The following is a 21,573-nucleotide window of genomic DNA, read 5'->3' on the forward strand; positions in this document are numbered from 1 at the left end:
GTTTATAGCAGCACTATCAACAATAGCCAAAGTGTGGAAAGAGCCCAAATGTCCATCGATGGATGAATGGATAAAGAATGGATAAACACACACACAATGGAGTATTACTTGGCAATCAAAAAGAATGAGGTCTTGCCATTTGCAACTACATGGATGGAACTGGAGGTATTATGCTAGGTGAAATTAATCAGAGAAAGACAAAAATCATATGACTGCACTCATATGAGGACTTTAAGAGACAAAACAGATGAACATAAGGGAAGGGAAACAAAAATAATATAAAAACAGGGAGGGGACAAAACAGAAGAGACTCATAAATATGGAGAACAAACTGAGGGTTACAGGAGGGGTTGGGGGAGGGGGGATGGGCTAAATGGGTAAGGGGCACTAAGGAATCTACTCCTGAAATCATTATTGCACTGTATGTTAATTTGGATGTAAATTTAAACAATAAAAAATAAAACAAGTTAAAAAAAAAAAAAAAGAAGGATGCTTCTTGGCAAAAGTGTGGTTCCTAGAAAGCTGTTCTAATTTTAGCATCCATAACAATTTTAGAACAAAGGCCATTAGCTCAAGGCAGCTTTTTATGAATTGACATAAAGACTTGGCGATAAATAAAACAGGACACATTTAAATACTTGATCCTTATCTTAAGGATTTCTCTTACTTGAGAAAAAGGCATGCACATGTGTAAATGAGGTGCCTTTAGGAGTCTCTGAGACGGTAACACACAAAAGGATGAGCGAGACAGGTAGTCTAAATGGTCTTCTGCAGAATGGAGGCCTGGAGTTCTGAAGCTGCATCATCTTATTATGATGATTTTTTCCTGAACTTTAAGTTCAGAAGAAACTTCACTGATGTAGTAATACACTGGTAATGGTAAGCTAAACAGCACAGTATTTCAGGAATAGGTTAGTACTAGAGCCTTGGATCTTCCATCGATGAGGAACTTTAATCCCAAATGTATTCAGCTTATTAGTGACACAGAGAGGTGGAAAAGGCCAGTGCTATCCCCCGGAGTCAGGATTTCTTCTATGTCTAGGATGTCATATTTTCCAATACATGTGCCCAGACCTTAGTGCATCTCCAAATCACACTGCTCAAGAGCACCAATGTCATCTTAAGACTCATTTGGGTTACGTAAAAAATATTTTTCTACTCTCAGCCACTAATATCCCTTAAAGGTGAATTTTATTCTGCTGAGAGTGACAGTTCTCATGAAAATTAGAGCAGCACTGATTGCCAGATGTGGACTTAATGTCAAAAAGTGTATTTTTGACATAAATGTGAATACACACTTGTAGGTAAACTTTATTCCTTGGTAGTTTTTGGCTTTCATGCAGAACATTTAACTGTTACTACCCTGAGAGGATGCATATGTAGTTCTTTCTCTGTGAACAGGGTAAAGTTATTGTTCTCTCCGTCACTCATCACATACGCGTCTACATGACAGTTTCTACATTGCATTTTCTTTATGTGTAAGTCCACTCACTATCTTATATGTATATTTCGTCTAGGAGGTATAATTATACAGTTCAATATAATTAAGCCTGTTAGTGTTAAAGAAGGACAGAATGCATGAGAAAAGGTATTCTAACACAGGTTTGAAAGGTCCCTCAAGAAAATTGTTATATTTTTCTTCCACAGAAGTTATGGCAGAACAAAACGTAACATCAGCCGTAAAGGAGAGCACATGACCATGCATCATGTTATTCTAGGATTCTCAGCCTTCCCTAAAATATTTTTCCTCAGTTGTTGAAAACATACTGAGATTTTAAATGCCTTATCGATAAAAAAAAACAAACAAAACACAATGTTATAAATAAGTAATTGAGCTTGGTACATCCGTATGTTCCTCGAATCAAGCTGTCAATAGTATCCAATGTGGTGACATCAACAGGCTGTGCCATAAAGCCCCCAGTGGATGTTATGGATATTGGACATTTTAGGTTATATACTATAGTATTTACATTTATCTTTTCATATCTTTGATGGGCTTAAAAATACAAGAAGGTAGTATTTCTTTATCTTATTTTTTTGTTTATTTGTTTTGGAGGAGCGAGAGCAGGGGAGGAGCAGAGAGAGACGGAGATAGAGAATCCCAAGCAGGCTCCGTCCACTCTGTCAGCACAGAGCCAGATGTGGGGCTCTATCTCAAGAACCGTGAGATCACGACCTAAGCCAAAACCAAGAGTCTGACGCTTACTTGACCCAGCCACCCAGGTGCCCCTCTTTATCTTATTTTTATATGGAGTGCAAAGGATATAGACAAATTATGCCAAGAGCGATGTTCCGCAACGTGTCAACAGCAGCCGTAAGACCAAGGATAGTGTGTCAAATGAAAGTTTTAATGCGTATGTGTATTTAAGTTTTGTAGTATGAATACACATATTTATTTTATTTTTTTATTGAATTTGCCTTTCTTTAGTCACTGGCTTATGAGAAAATGTGAAAATAAAAAGGGTTTTCCATTCTCAAACCTAGAATTCCTAGTTTCTAATGTAATGCCACTCTATCATTTATCATTTCCCTATAGAATCATTATGGTGACAGGAAATGCTTCTACCAAGACATTTCTCATGTAGTATTATTGTTTATAAGGGCAAAGGACTTTTAAAGGTTTCTGTACTTCTTATCATTTTTCAGTCTCACGGTGAAGAAAAAATTCCACACAATGAGAATCTAAGCTCAGGGACGTCTAGTGTTACCTCAAACGACCTAGCATTTGTATCACGTCTGATGAGTAGGCAGCATTTCACACCCTATCACTTCACCTGGACAGGATTTCTCCCTTCTTTCTTTATTCCAACATCCTCCTGTCAATTCTGTATCCGGTCACATTTTGTATCTAAGACAGAAAAAGCCTGGAGCAAGGACTTTCTTGCTTGCAACCAGAAGCTGCCACCAAAAAATATCTTTATCTGTGGCCAGCGTTGAAGTCATACATAAAAATTTCAATCTGTCCTGCCTATATTGAAAAGCAATCACCACAGTAGCCGCATCGCTTTTGAGCACGAGCTACTGTTTGTGAAGTGGCCAATGAGCATCGCACACGCAGCTATGTTGACACCGTAGTTTGCAATATAACGATTTATTTAATATATGGGCATGTGCACACAGACACGTGCACATACGTCTCTGTTATGAAATGCTAGCACGTCAATAAATTCCATCATTCACTTCATAAAGCGATAGGATGTTTGTGTTTCATGTCCCTAAGCCTAACTGTCCAGGATTTTTTAAAAAACTATCTCTTAGAATGTGTTAAGAATTAACATAGAGAATAGGACGATAATTAAATCAATAAACTGACGTCAGAAGTGTTAATAAAGCTGTATCAGGCAGATGAATGACACGAACACACAAAAAATCTAGGATATATTTTAAAAGATCTAGGATATACTGATCTTGTCTTTATCCAATAGGAACAACAACGATCACAAAAGAATCCCCAAGCTCGGTTTGCCACAAGCCCCTATGTAACCTTTCACCAGCAATGAATTACTTAAGAGCAGAAACTTTGTTCATTTTCCTTGTATTCTCAGAATCAAGTGTGGTACTTGGAACATATTAGGAGCTCAGCATTTTTGGTTGAATGATTATGTGACCCTAAGGCAAGATGATGTCAATGGTCTCAAATAAGGCTACTCCTCTTCAGGAGTATATAGGTGGAACCGTGATACCAAAACCATAAATCAGATTGATGGCTTATATCATGTCACCATCATGCTATAGTTGCCTAAATATTCAAAGAGACACATTTATATTTTAAATTGTAAAGTTAACTTTGGGGGGAGAGGTTATCGCATGAGATAAAGCTTGTCTCCAGCTGGCATATCGAAAAACAAGGTATATTTTTGCTATTAAATTTCAGAATTGGGTTGAATAGTACCTGGGTCAACGTTTCAGTACTACCAGACTCTGTCAACAATGGTCCCAAAGCTTTCCAAGCTAGAAAGATCTCAACAGAAAAAAAAAATGTATTTATTCCCTCTGCTTCATTTGAGATGCCCATCTAAAAAATTACCATTACAGAGGTGTTTGATCAAACTCTTTGATTTAGTTTTTTACTCCATTTATGATTATCCATTAAAAAAAAACCCACTTAACAACATTTCAAATGACGTCGTTCAAATTTTGGCCCTACCTGCTCCACCTCATTAGCCGTGCGCTGCATTGCTTCATTATGCTGTTCTTCCAGCATCTCCAAGTTTAACTCCTCTAAGAATTCATTCCTTTCATCTTCCAGCCAGCCTTCATCCAGCTGCAAAAGAACACATTAGTACATTATATTAGGTTAGTGGGAACTCATGCTAAAATAGGGTAAACTTAAATGGCAATGCCTGACCAGTTCCTTTTATCATAATGATTCTCTTCAGAATACCAGCCTCTGATAGTTCACCTCTCAGAAGGAGGAAAAAGTGATTTAAAAAAAATTGGACTCATATGCCTTTTATCCTTTCCTGAAACAGAGCTACAGAGTTTCTCTCATAGCCAAGTAGATCTCACAGAATAGAACATTACCATCTTTCAAAATGTATGAAAAGCATATTGCATAATCCACAGCTGTCACGCTCATTACCTCCAACAGTCCCTGTGTTAAAGAAGTGCAATGGTACTAATAGGGCCATGAGACAATTGGGCTTTTTTCCTTAACAACAACCTTCAATGAGACGACACACACAGTGTTCCCCACCCCCCATACACACTGATGCTCCTATCCTCATCCTGCCTTTTTATTTTTAGGCAGATGGCTTCCAAGTCAACAAGATGGCTGCTTGCCACAAATACAGACATTTATTTTATCTAGGGGGAAGACGAGAAAAATTCTAAGTTATTCTTCTCATAAAAAAAGGTGATGCTATCCATGTCTATTTTGATTCATTTTTCACACCCAATTGCAAAATATAGATACATATACATACACACACACACACACACACACACACACACATATATATGTGTGTGTGTGTGTGTGTGTGTGTGTGTGTGTGTGTGTGTGTGTATGTATATGTATCTGAAATTGTGCATTTAATGGGAATGGAGCAGTGTGGAGCACACAGGGTTTTGTTTCTGGGTCCAGGACGCAGGTATTCTGGTGGGAGTCTTACACAAATTAAACTGAATAAATCCTGTTGGCTTCTCAATAACAAGTGAAGTGAAAATCCTTGCTAATATGATGAGTGTTGACAGTCAATACAGATAATTTGCCTCAAAGTAGATTTCTGGAGCTGGATTACATAAATTAGCTGTCTATGATGATTAAATTACCTGAATTATTGTCCATGCTCTGTTTTACTCTGTGTTAAAAGAAACAGCAGCTTTCTAATGAGCCAAAACTGACAATACAGTTGACCCTTGAACAGTAGGGGTTTGAACTTCATAGGTCCACTTATATGTGCATTTATTTTTTGATAAATACATTACAGTAATCTAAATCTATCTTCTCTTCCTTATGCTTTTCTTAGTAATATTTTCTTTTCTCTAGCTTACTTGATTGTAAGAATAGTATATAATACAGGTAACATAGAAAATAAGTGTTAATTGACTGTTTATGTTATTTTAAGGCTTCCAATCAACATTAGGCTATCAGTGTATTAGTCTTGGGGAGTCAGAAGCTACATGCGAATTTTGACTGGGTGGGGAGTGTTGGCTCTCCTGATCCCTGCATTACTCAAGGGTCAGCTCTAGTTTGTGGTGTTTTCATCCCTGAAAAATGGCAAAGTAAGCTCTTAAAGATAACTGAGATGATAAAACTTTGAGACAAAACAAATTCTGAAAGAAGGACATCCGGTTGCACCCGGAGAGGCATTAGCATATATGTGTCATATTCACCAATATGAAGGCAGTTATAGGTTTCTTGATATGTATTAAAGGCTACCTAGAACTTAAATTACCTCAGATTTGACTGGGGCGAAAAGTGTTGACACATTTATTCATCCTCATTTATCTTCATGTAGCCTGAATCACTTGAGCAAGTTCTACCCCACTGGCTTTGATATGCAGATGAACTGTGAAAATTAAGCTGACTAACAATTCCATTTCAATTTATAATTGTCCAAGCTTTACATTCTCTAATCCCTTTTAAGTTTCACGAAGCTGCAAACTCTAGACTCCAAAAGAAATGACGTAAAGCTAGAAATGTTTCCTTTTCATAAGCACACCAAGGGATTTTTCTTTAATCAGGTCAAAACAAAATATTTGCTTACTCTGAAGTAGTGAATGATGGAATAGAGTCTTCTGAAATTTAAATGAAGGGGTGGGAAAGATAAGAAGAACAAACAGTAGAAATTAATGATTCCCTACAACTCTTTTCTTATTAACTAATCCCACAGATCCTTGAGTTGTCATCCGTAGTCAGTGTATGTCTGCTCTGATAAGTCTTTCCTCTAGGCTGGAGGTATACACAGCAGAGTTAGTAAGGAGAGATCCTTCTTGCTCACTTCCTTTCCCTGTTGTATCTCCCTTTCTACCTAGATGTGCATTCATGACAGTCTGAGATTCAGGCTATGCCACAGACCTTTCCCTTGAGCCGAGCTGCGAGAAAGGAGGGCTCTTATTATGAAACAGGGGGATCTGTCTGCACAGTATGGAACACACATGGCATTTCAGGGAAAAGAACAACCTGTATTGTCTCAAAAGTAGTGTTTACAAGTTCCTATGGAGCCCTCTCTGTCCCAATGTCCCAAGGGGAATAGGACAGAATAGCAATATCTTTAATGGTCTGAGGAGGAAAATGGGCAGAAAATGAAAGAAAGTTGACAGGGAATGAAAGAAATGAGTTATTTAAAAATATTGCACAGATGTACCATATTGCCCCCAGCAAATCTGTAGATCATTTCCAAGAATGCAGAGAGTATTTGAAACATTAAAAAAAGAAAAAGCCTAGAGAAAGCACACAAAAAACTTCCACATTCTCTTGGGATAAAATTCATATGCCAAAATGCAATAATAAGATATACTGAAATTGATTAAAAAATATAGATGATATAAAGGCAAGTTTATGGGGTTTTTTTGTCTTTTTTTTTCTTGCATTTTATAGCATGTACTGCCTAAATTGCATTTTAAAAAATTTGGTGTTAAAGTGCATTTTCTTTCCTTATTTTTATAGAAATCTGATTTTCTAAGGGCAATCAGCTTTCTTCCAGTGGCATGAGGTTTCTTTAGGATCGAGGGGCTAAAGCAGATCCCGATTTTGGCAGGACGGTTATCTTCCCCTCAACAGTGGAAAGGAAGTCTCCTTTGAAAATTCATCCTCCAACATTGATCCTGCTGGATCAGGAGTGTAGCCAGATATTTGAAAATACCACCAGTTCTAGCAAGCATATGTATTCTATCAACGATAGATCTAGTCTTATGTCATTAATTTCTATTCTTTCCACAGTCCATTATAGCCATTCTGTGGCATGGTTTAAGGAAATGCTTCAATTCTAAATTAATGAGGTGCTCTAGCAGTTACATGGAAAGGGCAGGGAACCCACATTGAAACATTAAAATATCTTTTCTATAACAGGGATAACTACTCCGTTCTCTTCAATTTACCATGAATTTAACTAACATGTGTTTAATCCCTTTATTCTGTTCTTTTTCAAGAAAACGGGATCAGTGAGACTAACTGGGTTGCCAAATTTCCAGGTAATTAGTGACATTTCATACGTAGTTTTCAATTTACTCCCAAATAGGCAGTCCAGCCAGTCGTGTCACAGTCGTGTAGGCTCCCTTCCCCACTCCTGACACCTCAGGTGTGTAACTTTACTCTGCCTTGGGCAATAGCAGGCTTTATGGGAACCATTTAGAATGGTCAAGGGCATAAAGGAAATATATGCCGAAAGGGTGATCTTTTATAACCACTATATTCAAGTCAGGATTTGGTCTGACACTGAAATACACTTACTCAATGTAATTTATAGATAGTATGTAGTTACTGAGTTTGAGAAATATCAGATCAATAGCCTGGGAGACAAATGGTGATATAACCAACTTCACTCAAACTACTGACAGATGGACAGAAGGGTGACGATGTGCTATCCTTTTCTGCATTGTGGCAGGGTATAAAAAGAATATAAAAAGAAGGACCAACAGCACTTTTCTTTCACCATATTACCTCTCCTTGACTGTCATGACATCGCCCTCTGTAAAGATATAAAAAGCAATTTCCCTAGAAGCTATCATCTTGGTTTTGGCCGGACAGATGTTTTTGTCACCCTAAACTTGGAAAAAATTCATTTACTATACATGGAACTACACCATGCTATGTTGGCCACTTTATTTGATAAAGTTGTCCTAAACAGATTTAAGTTGATAGCTAGATACGCTAATGATTCTCTCATTAAAGATTCTTTCAAGATACCTTAATATGCCAATTAAATATTTTTAGATAGAAACCTAGAGCAAGGATCCATACAGAATTAAAAATCATACCGTCAACCATTTTTCATTTATGAATTCATTCGAATAACTGGCAAGTGGAAGGAGAGAATAATGATTCCATTTTGTGTGTTTTTTCCCTTCTTTTTTCAAAAAGATAAGGTTGATCAGGTTGGTAGGTTAGGTAAGGTGACTCTTAATTATGTCTTGTGTACTCAGCTTTACAAATAAACACAGTACTTATTTGATATAGACGAGCAAACAATGGATGTGAAGTTCAGTCTCCAGATTTTGGATCTGTGTTCTGACCTGAGTCTCCGGCCTTGCGACGAGCAACACGATTCTCTTACACTCCTCGCTCGACAGCAACGCCACTGCTTCTTCTCGATTCTGGACGTCTTCCCCATTTATCTAGAAAACAAATGAAAGTGGCACATTAGTTTCCATTTCCACAATGCTGCACACAATAAATGGCAAATATCAGCTCATTTATGGTGAACGTATGGACAATGAAGCTCACACAATGGGCTCATCTCCAGCCCCTCAGTGGTAAGTGCCTTCACTCAATTACGCGCTTACTGTAAGAGCCATATCGATCCCTGAAGGATGGCGGACATCAGAGGAAGCAGTTATGTTCATAAATGTCCAACCTGCGCCCTGGCAACATACATCTAGCAACACAATTAACCAGCCCCTGACAGGTGACGTTCATCTTTCTCCGCTCAGAGTAATGGAAGTGTCACTCTGAGATAATAGTGCTGGGGGAAGCAGGACTGGCAATACCACAACTGAAATCCGTCATCCTGCATGCCTGCTATGAGCCAATTAGAGAGCTACAGTATTATCTCTCACCAGGCAATGCTCCCAGGCCACTGCTGATTGCATTTTCATTTAATCATCTCATATTTGTGTGGGTCTGACTCAGTTGCCCCAAATCACTCTCAGGATCTCTTTCAATTGCTTAAATAATCAAAACAAGGAACAGTGCATCGGTAACATCCTCATCAACACTCCAGCTCTTTCTAAGATTCATCCATTTCCTCAAACAACAAAACTAATGAAATCTCTTATGGCTCATCTCTTAGGTATACTTAACTTTTTAAAAATTAATACAGAGTAAAAATGGCTTTTTGAAAGAAACCAAGCTTGAGCAAACTTTGGATTAAAAAGACTCCAGTGGAATTCAATATATCTATATCTATCTATATCTATCTATCTATCTATCTATCTCTATCTATCTATCTATATATAACATAGATAGATATAGATAGAGATAGATAGATATAGATACACACACACACACATATATTTTTCCTTTTTCTAAGTTCTACAGACACAGCAAATAAGATTCCTGAAGTTTGTATGGTAAGCTACATTTTCACGTTCAAATGTATTTAGCTCCAAGTTAACTGGACTTTCTTCGGATATTTTATATTTATTTTATTTTATTGATTGTTCAAATCCATGGGAACAATGAGATTTTTTGATCCATAGCATATAATCAAAATATGCAGAAAGAAATTGTAGTTGAAGAGGTCAAGTAATTCTATCTAAAATAAGTATTAATTATTTCAGTAAATTAAATAGAAAATGTGGCTGTACTGACTAATTTTTCAATAATTAACATTTTTCACTACGGATTTCTGCTGAAAAGCATGAAGTAGACTAGTGAGAATTTTCTCCTTGTTTCTGGGATTCTGGGATTCTGGATGATTCTGGGATTCTGGCTGATACACAAGGACATATAATTATCGAAGCCCAGGAATCTCAACTTTGGACCACAGTAAATTATTCTTATTCCTGGACTCTTATCATACACACTGAACACAAAGAAAGCAGAAAATAAGTAAGAGTCTGGGGGGGGGGGTCATACAACCATATGTTGTATTTTCTTACTCTGATCAAATGCATATCACCTTTGTTTTTCACTTGTAAATGTGGATAGGAAATTCAGCTTTTACAAGTTTCAAGCGCATTTCCTTTTTTTTTTTGGCAACTCACAATAAAACTCATCAAATTAGAAAACAGAAGCTAGGATTCCAAAATGGTAACTAATGATAGGAAAGGGTATTTTGTGGTTTTTCATAAATATACATCTGAAAAGCTATTTTTGTACTGAATCCAAGGCTTTTTCTCAAATGAAGATAAATTGGCAGTGATGGATTCCACTACACCTCCCCCCTCCCCAATTCGGTGTAGTCTGAAAATAAGGACTTGAAAATGTTTACTTTCTTTGAGCTTTGGGGGTTTATGTCCATTTCATAGTAATTCTTAACACTGTGTCTGCAATGCACCTATTTGTGTATTAATCACGGACCTAATCATTCATCTTCCCTCCACTGTTGGCATGTTTGCTCCTAGGAAGATGGAGGTGGATGTTCTCCCACAGCTTCTCTTCACCTTTTCTGTGTGAAATCTAATTCTCATTACTTTTATTTGCTCAAGTATATATATCTAAATTCTGCGTCTGAAGTTCATTTACCACTATCCTAAATACTCTTCATTCATGTTTATTTGATGTTACTATGATGGTCCCTATATGAAAGTGCAGATACTAGTGCCTTCCTCAGAGTGTTCTTGTAAGGATTAAATGAGTCAATACATGTCTAGGGTTGAAACAAGTGCCTGGTAAACAGGAAGTGCTCTAGGTTGCCACGTAGTGCTATTGATGTTACTGTTCTTGCTAGTATTATTATTACCACTATAACATCATTGATGTCTATATTTCAATCCTCCATACAGGAAAGATTGTTTTCTTCTAAATAGAGCAAATATATTAAAATTCATGCACAATAATTAAGTCCATAGTAGTAAAGGTGGTTTGGTACTCTATGCATCTATCTCATATGTATTTTTAACTCTTCGAGAACCATCAAGAAACAATGTGGTTGTTTTAGATTTTCAGCCCCATTACAGTTGGTACTCATCTGTCTCCTCTGTGAACTCAGCATGACCAGAGCTATGGTCTCCAGTCCTCACACTATGCCTTGTCCTGAAAGGACAGATCCCATGTTGTAGAAACACATTTACACCCAGAATCATGGGTGGAATGAAATGAATTCACCATAGAAATCTGGTGTTAAAATGTAATTTATCGTTCCTCTTTCAAAACTGTGTCTTTAGCCCACCGGTTGGTAGATCCTATTGAACTCAGGACATGAGTTTGACACCCAGACTGATATTGGGGCAAGAAATGCAGCCATGGGTTTCAGCAAAGAATGAAAAGATTTGAGGAACGGAATCAGATAGAGCTTTCAACCTTCATTTGCTTTTGTTCCTGAAGGATGGCTTGTGGCTACAGGGCTGCTCGTGGGAAGGCAGTTTGCTGTGCATGACAACACCAGGCAGACATAAAGGTGAAGGACCGAGAATCACAGGGAGGAGATGAGATAGATGTGTCAGTGTGACACCACAGTTTAATGGAAGACTTTAATTTTAAGAAAAGAGAGGGAAAGAGAACCAGGAGAAAGGCAACATGTACCTTTTGTTACAAGGAGGAAAATTTGTGCTAGAAAATAGGTCTTGTCTTATTATCTGTGTCTGGGCATATGTAAACATTGACTTCAAAGCAGATATTGCCTTGGTTTAGAAGAGTTTCATGGTATTACAAATCAGCCAAAATCTCACATTGGGCCCAATCTGCTGTATGTGCGTGAGTGTGTGTGTGTGTGTGTGTGTGTGTGTGCGCGCGCACATGTGTGCAAAACCCTAAAAGCCTAGAGATGGTTTAATATAGCTTTTTTGCTTGAATGTGCCAAATTTTACGTTACCTATATTAGCAAGTACCAGAGGTGGGTGGGCAACTAAAATTCTTGGCACCACCTATGGAATGTATTTGAAAACCCAGGATCTAAGGCAAAAGAGGAAGGATCTATTTCAAGTGAGCTTATATTTTAGTATGGAAAGAAGGTGAATAATGTACAGAGATATAGAAGTGGAAAGAACAGAAGTGGGGGAGGGACAGTTATCTAAGGGGAAGAAAGTAAAAAAGTAGGAACAAATGCTGGAAATAAGTTTAGGTGTAGGGCAGAGAAAGAGAGAGAAAGCTCATTTGAAGTCTTATTGTTCCACTGCTTGAGTCTTTTGCAGGATTTTGTCAGAGTAATCCTTAGGAACATGGCTGACATTTTTGGCCAACATGAGATCAGGCTGCGACATGCAATATTGTTACACTCACTATCCCAAGGAGAAAATGAGAATACAGCACTCTGATCATGTATGTTGTCTTTAATCTTTTCTCTCTGGGGCTCAGAAATGCTTGTCTTCACTCAGCATTGCAATTTTGTGAGAGGACTTCCCCATATTAATTCCTGAGGACACATCTGATACCACAAGTGTGTGGCAATGGCATGGAAGACAGAACACTTGATGGCTTGAAGAAGAAAAACACATGAGATCTAGAACATGCTCTCATGAAAGTGGTTGATGGTTTTTCTTCTGTATAATCCTTACCTTGGGCCAATCCGATGTATCTGTGTGGGTGGTGCCACTGGGTGAGGTCCCATGATACAGTACATTTAGAAAATTTTAGTTTCACAATGAGGACCAGACCATAGAAATACTCTACTTAGGTCATCATGAACAGGAAATTAAAACCACAATTGCCCTAAAGAGATTCATTTAAATAAAAGCCAGCCAGGAAACTCCAAGGATAAGAAGTAAATCCTCTCGTTCTTTCCCTCTCATCTCCCTGAGACAGGAGTCATTAATTGCTCATTACAGGGTATCCCATAATCTCCTCATCAACCATATGGGAGCTATTTGTCTATGGGTACAATTTTGTCACAGTTTTATTTAATATAATTTCAGCATTACCCTTAAGACTCTTTGTTTTCTGTGTGTGCAAATAGACTTGAATTCTAGGCTTTTTAATGTGACATGTATTTGTTCATTAAGTGTGACATATTTGTCACTGAATATAAAGTAATCAGGCAGACAACGGAATTTTGTCAATCCTGCTGTTGTTTCTTCAATGACCCCACTCCATTAAGGAATGCCTTATTATCCTGCAAATATCGTATCGGAAAACTTTATCTGCCTCTAATATAGCCAAGAATAAGGAAGTGTCAAAATATATAGTATGCACATATGAAAACACAGGTACTTTATTTTGATCTACCTCTACTCTGAGAACTAATAGATGCAATTTTAATAACTGCATTTGTATATCTACCTTATGGGGCAGTGGTTAGCTGGATTAGGAAGGGAGCCAGTGAGGGTGCAGTACAAGGTGTCAAATGTGGAGAGTAGATGGTCAGAGAAAGGAGTGATGACTGGAAACAAGAGAAACATGACAAAAAATAGACCCAACACATCGGAAAACGTAGCCAACTATGGTGATTTTATACTGGTGCACAAAATCTTCCAGACCTTTTAGCCACTGAGTCTTTTGTTGTATTCTTGCATTGTGCAATGATTGCTGGGCACAACAGACCCTTGAGCATCAAAAGAAGGTTACATTCTTTTTGGAGCAGCTAGGTGGCTCAGTCAGTTGAGCATCTGACTTTGGCTCAGGGTTATGATCTCACAGTTTGGTTCCTGACTTCAAGCTCTGCACTGGGCTCTCTGCTATAACCACAGAGTCCGCCTTGGATCCTCTGTTCCCCTCCCTCTCTGCCCCTCCCCCACTTGTGCTCTCTCTCAAAATTAAACAAACATTTAAAAAAAAGGTTACATTCTTTTCAACTGAGTGTTTTCAACTGTAGATGTCAACAAGGTGAACAATACATTTATAATTACTTCCAAATCAAAATAATAATAAAATATGTTTGGAGGTTTCATTATCTGGGTGATTCACACAAAAAAATGTGCCCTTATTTTTTAATGAGGCTGTATCAGTAAAGCTTTACTACATATTTGATTCATCTATCCTATTACCTTTTCCACTAAATACCTATGTTTCATTCATTCATTTATTCATGTGTGATTGAGAAAGACATCGAAAATATGGTAGCAAACAAGACTGTGCCTTGGTTACCTGATTTCCCTTCCCCTGATATAGCCTATGACACATTCCATTTTGTTAAACTACAGGTCGCCACTTAGGGAGCAATAGAAATAGAAGTTACGTATTCTTGAAGTTTCTGAAAAATTAGCAGGACCATGAATGACCACTATTTCATACTTTTATTCTTTCCTAATTGGAGCCTTAGCAGAGGGTCCTTGATGGAAAAGGAGTTCCGCAGCATCTAGCTAGAGAAGAGAAAGGGTATGAAGAAGTGCTGTGAATCAGTGAGTTGTACCCCGAAGAAAGGAAAGACTAACAGAAGGCTGGGCAGAATAACCTTCTGGTATGTGCCCAGGGCAGCGTGAGCACACTTCTATCATGACAATGCCACACACTGCATCGTAATCATCTGTGTATGCAGCTGTCTTCCGAACTACCCCTGGAATGCCCCAAATACTGGGATGGCATCTCGTCTATTTTTGAAGCCTTCATTCTAGGCACAGTGTTGAATCCATTCGCGTCAAATGCAAAGAAACATTCTTCAGGGGTTTGCATTTAGGAAGGAGAAATGGGAACTGTAGGTCTATCACAAAGACTAAAAGCTATGCGGAATGTTTTAACAGTTTATAGCTCCCTCACTTGGGCTTTTAAGTCATCTTCCGCACTTCGTAGTTGTGATCTGCAGTGAAACTCAACCCTGACAGGCCTCTGTTATTATCTTGGATTAATCTGGACACAAAAGCTGGGGAGTTGTGTGTCTTTCTGTAGCCATTCTGCATGGGAAAGGACTCAGAGGAGACAGAGGGGGTCAAGGTTGGTTTAGGGCGGAAACTGGCATTCAGGGTTATTCCTAATTTGGCCTGGAATTCTTACCAGCTCCACCTCCCCTCTTATGAGCTGCTCATCATCTTTAAACTGAAATCTAAATAGTCTCTATGTTTTCACATTTCCATGAGGAAAAGAAGGCGTTCCCCTCCACCCATCCCCAGCAACAAATAAAATTCTTCAGACTTCCAGACTTTCATATAGCAATGGAACACAGGAATCCATGTTTACCTAATTTATTCTGGAAAAGGCAGCAGTAACTGATGCTGCCGCTGCTGGTAGTAATACAAGTTAATGTTTATTACTCACCACGCCGTGTGCGAAGCATATCACATGCATAATCACATTTAACCTTTGCAACAATACGTTTTATCATTATCATATTTTAAGATGAGGAAACAGGCTTACGATAAGAGGTTAAGTAATGTGCTTGGGTAAGTGGTGGTGCTGGAAGTTGAAGAGGAGTTATCGAAGTCCAGAGATGATGCCTCAATCACTAACTATTAGCTAATAATTCTTAATGAATGGTACCACCCTCATTTTAAAAACATTTTTACATGATAGCTTCATGTTTTGTGAATGTTAATATCTAGAAAAGACAAATTCTTTTCCTAGTTTTTTTATAAAAAACTAAATAGAATTGAAACTACTGAACAAATAGTAGGAAACTAGAGGAAATGACTATGCCACATACTTGCAAAATACGATCCCCTTCTCGAATTCGGCCATCTTTGGCAGCAATGCTATTTGGATCTACCTGTAATGAAGAAAACACACATCTTCAACTGGATATGCAATATTTCCCCAGAAACTTAAAAATATGGTTAAAAATATGTTTAGTAACCTGGTTCAAAATTCTCTACTGATTTACACAATGCATGTCAAATTTTTCTGTCAAATATCACTGATTCTAAAAATATAAATCGACTACTTTAGAATTAATAATAATACAATTAAAGATAACTAGAGCAGAACTTAATTTGAAGACCATTCTTCTCTCTCTCCCTCCCTTTTTCTCTTTCCTCCCTTTCTCCTTCCACCCCTCCCTCCTCCCTCCATTCTTTCTCTCTCTCCTTCCTTCCATCTTCCCTCCCTCCTCTTTCTTTTCTATTCTTTTCTTTCTTTCTTTCTTTCTTTCTTTCTTTCTTTCTTTCTTTCTTTCTTTCTTTCTTTCTTTCTTTCTTTCATTCTTTCTTTCTTCTCTCCCTTCTTCTCCCCTCCTCTCCTCTCCTCTCCCTTCTCCTTTTTTTCTTTCTTTCTTTTTTTTTTTTTTTTTTTTTTTTTTTTTTTTTTTACATCCATTCACTCATTTCTGTATCCAGACCGTCAGGTATGGTCTTCAGCGGACATGATCTCTAGCAGATGTTAATACTAGGATTCTCTGGACTCAGGAAATTTGCTTTCTACTAGAGTAATCTTTAAATCCTGGTTTAGTGGTCTTAGAAAAGCTGACAACTATACAATAAGTCCATACTTATTAAAGAAATTTCTGTCTCATGAGCACATTAATTTATAGAGATTTATAATTGATGTTGCTCAAAAAATGAAAAAATAAATCCTATCCATGTAGATTATTACTAGGCTCTACCTTACGTTATAGAGTAAAGTTATTGACTATAAGTTATTTTAGAATAAATAGATATTTAAGACTCTATTTAGAGTTTACCAACATTTTAATGGGCCAAACACAGTTCATTGGGGGTAATACCATCTATCACATTTTACATGATGGCTCTAAGCCATTTATTTGAACTTATTACATCAAAGCTTTTATTTCAAGCAAAGTATTTCAAGTATAGCCATGAGGTTGATCCATCCTGTCCAGATGTTAGATACTACTTTCTTATCCACCTAATAAGTGAATTTTAAGTGATCAATTAAGAACAAAGACACTATAATTACATGTAAGATGTATAAGGAAAATATTCCTTCCAAGTACATATGTTCAATTCCTGTGGCTTCTTTATTATCCCTGGAAAGTTAAGCTCCAAAGCTGACATATTTAAATAGTAAATAAGAGACTCACTAGAGGGAAGTGAGGCATGATTAATTAACTGTATCCTATTGAGAAGCCATTCACAATCTAAAACTTTACCTGCAGAACTGTAATCAACCTAGTGCTTAACGTCGACATCTGTACCTCGTTACATATTACAAAGGACAATTCTGCAGGTATTTCTCTCTACTTCCTCACCATAATTAGAAGACTTATCATAGCTGTCCACTTAAAAGAGGTATATCAGTCAAATATTCTCTAGAGATTTTTCCATTGCAGGAGCCAGTCAGTAAAGTGATAAGAGTAACATTTACATTTATAGAGCTGTGTAGTTTTCAAAGTGCATTAAATACGTTATCTTTCCCATATTCTAAACACCTCTATAAAAGCAATGAGATAGGCATTGTACCAAGTTTCTAGTTGAGGAAGCTGAAGCTGAATAAGTTAGGTAATGATTTTAAGATCATGGCCAAGAACACTTGAAACAGCATGGGACATCAATTAGTATCTAGTTTCTCTAACTTCTTTTTCACACATATACATACATACATAGACAGTTTCACCCATATAAATGTGTGTGTATACATGGATATGGAGGAATTAGATAATACACATGCATCTATATGTGTGTTTGCATGTATATAATTTTTAGTCATGTGTACATATCATTAAAATAAATTACACCCTACTACTCTCAAAATGATTCTTTTGGGAGTCTTAAAAAGTCACCTATAATAATAAATTTTGCTTCACGGTTTTTCCAAGGTAATTAACACTAAGAGTGTTTCACATTTAAGTATCTCACTTTCTGACAGTGATTATGGGGTTGAATAAAACAAACTTATAGATACACTCCTTGGATATTCAAGTTTATCAATCCTGCCAGCAGAGTAAAATATGTGACATTGGTGATATTAGATTTAACATGCAATTAGTCAGTGCTCTTGTTAACAGCACTGATAAAGGGAATGGAAGGACAAACGTTTTCTCATCGAAAACTTTGCTTGAATTTCTGCATCCTTAGGGGAATTTATTCAAATTCAGGCAATGTTCCCATTTTTGCACTTTTCCTTACTGGGATTCTGTGGTGAAACTGTCCACATTAAACAAGCTGATAATAATTACATTACCTGGGCAACATAATTTACTTTCCTAATTGAAAGTGACAAGTACTGGAACATGGCCAATTCTTCACATTCAAGCCTCCCAAGGATTTTCTCATTGCCAGTCATTTGACTCCATTCCTCAGAGTCTCCCTCCCCCTCCTTACCCTCCTCGGCATTTCTTACCTCGCTGACATAAATGCCCGTGTCTTCTTCATCATCCGTTCGGTAACAGACTGTCAGGCCCAGCTTCTCTTGACTGCTAACACGACACAGCTCGACCTCCTGAGAGAAAAACACACACAGAATGACATTTATCTCAGAGAGAAATCCCACAGCAGAATGGAGAACTCACTGATACTCTCCGGGTCATGTTAGGAGCTTTTCGTAATTATTGCCCAGCATTTGAAATTAACTTATGTTACCAGGATCACCCAAATTTACCTTCAATGTGTTTTTCTGTATGTATATTCAAGCCAATGTTTCAAATTTTCATTGTACAATTGGGGAGATAAGTGCAATTCTTTTGTATCAAATCATAAACTGAAAACCCCTTAAAATTATACAATAAAATATAAAATATGCACAAATCAATAAAATGGAATCAATAAAATATCGGAGACTGTCAAAGTAGGCAGAGAAATGTTCACAAAAATATTGGGAGCTACTGTGATTTTATTTATATTTTAATAAAACAAAGTCCAAATACAAAAATACTACATTGGACTCTATCAATTCTTCTTTTGAGTTTTGTACAGTATGATAATAAGAAAGTGTTTTGTGTAGCTCAGGCCAAGGTTTTCTATTATTTTGTAGATGCTCTCACCCTTGGAATGAAATGGGTTCATTCAGGCTGAAGGGAGAGACATCAGCAGTCATATGGGCAGAGGCAATGATTCAAAATGTAGCAGTAAATGAACATGGAAACACATTTACTGAAACACATGGCTAAGGGGCTTGAAATGTCAGTCCTTAGGTAATGTATATTGAATCTATTTCCTGATTTATGTTCAGTAAAATAATAATAAATTTCAGTGTACTTCATTTTTATATAATGAAATAGACTTGTACTACTCTCAGAAACAGATGACTTTAGGATAAATCGCTTAATTCCAAGCACTAAAAGACAAATTGATGTTCTCATCATGGGGAACTTGTTCCTAATTGGATGAAGAGTATTTAACTTTTTGTAAAAAAATAATTAAGTAGGCTTTCCTCTTTAGTGGGAGATGGATTGTGTGTGTATGTATGTGTGTATGTGAATGAAAAGAAGGTTATTAAGTTTGATTATAGTAAGAATCCATTTAACTGTGTTTTATCTGAAACAGTTACCAGGACTAAATAAAAGAAAAATCACCTAACTTCAAACAAGAGGATATTTTCCACTATTCTCTGCTACATTTGAAGAAGGATCCTCCCTTTCTTTATTTTTATTTTTTTTTAATTTTTAATATATGAAATTTACTGTCAAATTGGTTTCCATACAACACCCAGTGTTCATCCCAAAAGGTGCCCTCCTCAATACCCATCACCCACCCTGCCCTCCCTCCCACCCCCCATCAACCCTCAGTTTGTTCTCAGTTTTTAACAGTCTCTTATGCTTTGGCTCTCTCCCACTCTAACCTCTTTTTTTTTTTTTTTTTCCTTTTTTTTCTTTTTTCCTTCCCCTCCCCCATGGGTTTCTGTTACGTTTCTCAGGAGGATCCTCCCTTTCAATTTGATATCTCAGTGAAGGCTTTGCCATTGGAAAATAACCATTTGATTTTAATGACATGCTATAAACCATAGGTAAATCCTTAGCCAGGGGAGACTCTCATAAGCTCTACTGACCAGTAATTTCATAGCTGATAGCAAACAAAACAAAATTTAGATCCTCTGTCCTGAGATATGTACCATAAATTGGTGAACTTCAGAAAACTATGAAGAATGACTTTCTAACTGGTGAAAAAGGGCATGGTGAGTGCTAAACAGTAAAGAAAAAAGGTGGTAAACCCTTTCATCTTGGGGAAGAATAGGAACCAGTGGTATGATTTGGCACTGGAAGTAAAAAGTATATACTAAGCAAGGGTATTTTCAAAACTGGGCATAATTAATGCCTCCACAGGGAAAGAACACTTGACTGAAACTGTAACATTAGGAAGAAATTACAACAACAAAAGAGCTTCAATTACAGCAGTGCAGTATACAGTTAAAGAGTAAAGAAGCTTATGATTCCTAAGAGACCTACAAGGAAACCTAAACACTCCATAAAGAACTGAGATTGGGACCTTTAAATTAAAGCAAATGAGGAGCTGTAGTCAAAACTAAAATGCATTGACTTTCAGTGTCCTTCCAATAGCAGGGGAGAAATTCCCTGTGCTGTGGGAAGACACTTGTAGAAGGAGCTTTGCTTTTGTCAGTGTTTTCTCTACATTCTCAATGCCGTGCCACGGCTTTGGTGTTTGCTTAGAAGAGGCACGATGAAATGTTTTGCAATAAAATGGAACCAATCTATTTAGATAAGAAAGGCAGAATCCACCCATAAGATTTCAGTGCCACAGATCAAAGAATCTACTCAAGAATCACAAGGGAAAGAAGACTAAGATCCTGGGCCAACATAATTTTTCAATATGGTCATTGTATTGGACCTAAGCAAAAGTGTAGAATAGGTCTCATCTTTCATTTTGACATCCCATTTTTTTCAATTTTATTTTTTATTTTTAAAAATTAAGATCCAAATGAGTTAGCATATAGTGCAACAATGATTTCAGGAGTAGATTCCTCAATGCCCCTGACCCAGTTAGCCCATCCCCCCTCCCACAGCCCCTCCCGTAACCCTCAGTTTGATCTCCATATTTATGAGTCTCTTCTGTTTTGTCCCCCTCCCTGTTCTGATATTATTTTTGACATCCCATTTTAAAGACACTCAGCACCCTCCTACTTCTTTCTAACTGCGTGGAGTTCCTAGAGATATGCCTATCCAGGCAGTCATTGGAATTTCAGGTTTGCCATTTTACCGATCCCCTAGAAAAATTGGGCATATAATGTTATCTTCTATTCTCTCACAAGTAGCTCTTGGGATATAAAGAAAATTGACAAATTATTTCTTAAAGAGATCATCACTAATAATTATTTTTCATTAGATTTTTTTTTAAATTTTTTTTAATGTTTATTTATTTTTGAGAGAGACAGAGACAGAATGTGAGTGGGTTAGGGGCAGAGAGAGAGGGAGACACAGAAACAGAAGCAGGCTCCAGGCTCTGAGCTGTCAGCACAGAGCCCGACACGGGGCTCGAACTCACGAGCTGTGAGATCATGACCTGAGCCGAAGTCGGACGCTCAACCGACTGAGCCAC

The 21,573-nt window shown here is 37.4% G+C and overlaps 1 protein-coding gene across 2 annotated transcripts in view; it reads right to left on the bottom strand.

The window, feature by feature from the left end:
• PDZRN4 (PDZ domain containing ring finger 4) overlaps positions 1-21,573 on the bottom strand; it is a 367,049-nt gene that overhangs the window by 2,808 nt on the left and 342,668 nt on the right. For both annotated transcript variants that reach the window (XM_058743095.1, XM_058743097.1), the window contains 4 exons: positions 18,425-18,523; positions 15,834-15,896; positions 8,677-8,778; positions 4,148-4,264 (listed from right to left, as the gene is read on the bottom strand). In XM_058743095.1, coding sequence (XP_058599078.1) covers positions 4,148-4,264; positions 8,677-8,778; positions 15,834-15,896; positions 18,425-18,523 — 381 coding nt within the window. The remainder of the gene's footprint in view (positions 1-4,147; positions 4,265-8,676; positions 8,779-15,833; positions 15,897-18,424; positions 18,524-21,573) is intronic.

The sequence above is a fragment of the Neofelis nebulosa genome, chromosome 8, assembly GCF_028018385.1.
Source record: "Neofelis nebulosa isolate mNeoNeb1 chromosome 8, mNeoNeb1.pri, whole genome shotgun sequence".
NCBI lineage: Eukaryota > Metazoa > Chordata > Mammalia > Carnivora > Felidae > Neofelis > Neofelis nebulosa.